The 1,263-nt window shown below is 53.3% G+C and overlaps 1 protein-coding gene across 1 annotated transcript in view; it reads right to left on the bottom strand.

Annotated features, from left to right (window-relative positions):
* LOC114072090 (attractin-like) overlaps nucleotides 1-561 on the bottom strand; it is a gene marked incomplete at both ends in the record, with an annotated part of 17,754 nt that extends 17,193 nt beyond the window's left edge. The window contains one exon of the mRNA XM_027910011.1: nucleotides 356-561. Coding sequence (XP_027765812.1) covers nucleotides 356-561 — 206 coding nt within the window. The remainder of the gene's footprint in view (nucleotides 1-355) is intronic.
* Between the last annotated feature and the right edge of the window lie 702 nt (nucleotides 562-1,263).

Genomic DNA, 1,263 nt, shown 5'->3' with positions numbered 1-1,263 from the left:
GTCCCTCCATGCCTTGTCCCCAGTCCCTCTCCAGCTCTCCTGGAGCCCCTTTAGGCCCTGCCAGGGGCTCTCAGCTCTCCCTGGAGCCTTCTCTTCTCCAGGGGAACCCCCCCAGCTCTCCCAGCCTGGCTCCAGAGCAGAGGGGCTCCAGCCCTGGCAGCATCTCCGGGGCCTCCTCTGGACTCTCTGCAGCAGCTCCATCCTCCCAAATGGAGTGTGATCCTTTAATATTAAAAAGCAAACACCCTGTTCCTGGTCGAAACACTGATATTGTGTCACTGGGAGCATTCCCACACCCCCCCAATTAAACTGCCAGCGCCTCCCAAACCCTCCCTCCATCCCCCAGGACACTCACCCTGCCAGCCTGGGGAGCACACGCAGGCCTTGGAGTGGTTGCTGTCGCAGTGGCCCCTCTCGGGAGCGCCGCAGTCCCCGGAGCAGTAGGGAATGTCACAGGCTTCCCCCTTCCAGTGTTTGGCACAGTCACATTCCAGAGCCTTGGTGCTGCTGTTGAGCCTGCACTCCCCTCGGCCAGAGCAGTTGTTGGGACACATGTTGAAGCTGGAAACGGCAGGGAAAAGGATTTGTAAGGGACGAAGGGGACTCCCAAGATTTGTTAGCAAAGAGGGAGGCTGGACGATGTGGTTTGCTCCAGCCAAGCCAAGACTCATCCAGTCCTTGGTGTGATGCACCTGCAGGGATTGGTTCCCTCCTCTCAGGAGTTAAAAAGTCTCATCTCCTCTGAAAAAATTATCAATATGATTTTTATCCACTTGTAACGCAAACGAATCGCCCTAAAACACACCCAGCAGCGAGTGAGGAATTGAATCAGCTGCTGGGGTGTCTGTGCAATTCAGACTCAAACTGCTCACAATCAGGTGCTATTCTGGGATCTGCTCCCCAGGGGAACACGCTGGAGATGAATCCCGAGCCAAAGATGTGCCTGGTTCCAACCATTCCTGATTTTATAATATCTGCAGCGGAGCTGAGGCAAAACCAGAGGCACCCTTGGTGAAGATCCAAATTTAGAGGCCACATTCACCTCCAGGGCTCCAGGTTTTGCTGGTGTATCAACCAGTATAGCTCATAAATGGAGATTACTGCCCATTATTCCCACTGTCATTGGTCCAAGACCATCATTCCACAGTGTTTGCTGAGCACCTACACCCAGGAGTAACTGTAAGGACTGATAAAAGAAATAAAAACACCCTTTAATCTACCCACTGCAAACGTATCACAAGGAAAGGTAAACACCAGACCACA

The sequence above is a fragment of the Empidonax traillii genome, unplaced genomic scaffold (genome assembly GCF_003031625.1).
Source record: "Empidonax traillii isolate 1590-97213 ecotype Southwest subspecies unplaced genomic scaffold, ASM303162v1 scaffold2617:size23322, whole genome shotgun sequence".
NCBI classification, from domain to species: domain Eukaryota; kingdom Metazoa; phylum Chordata; class Aves; order Passeriformes; family Tyrannidae; genus Empidonax; species Empidonax traillii.
Note: the sequence above shows the minus strand (reverse complement) of the source record. Positions and strands in the feature narration are given on the sequence as shown.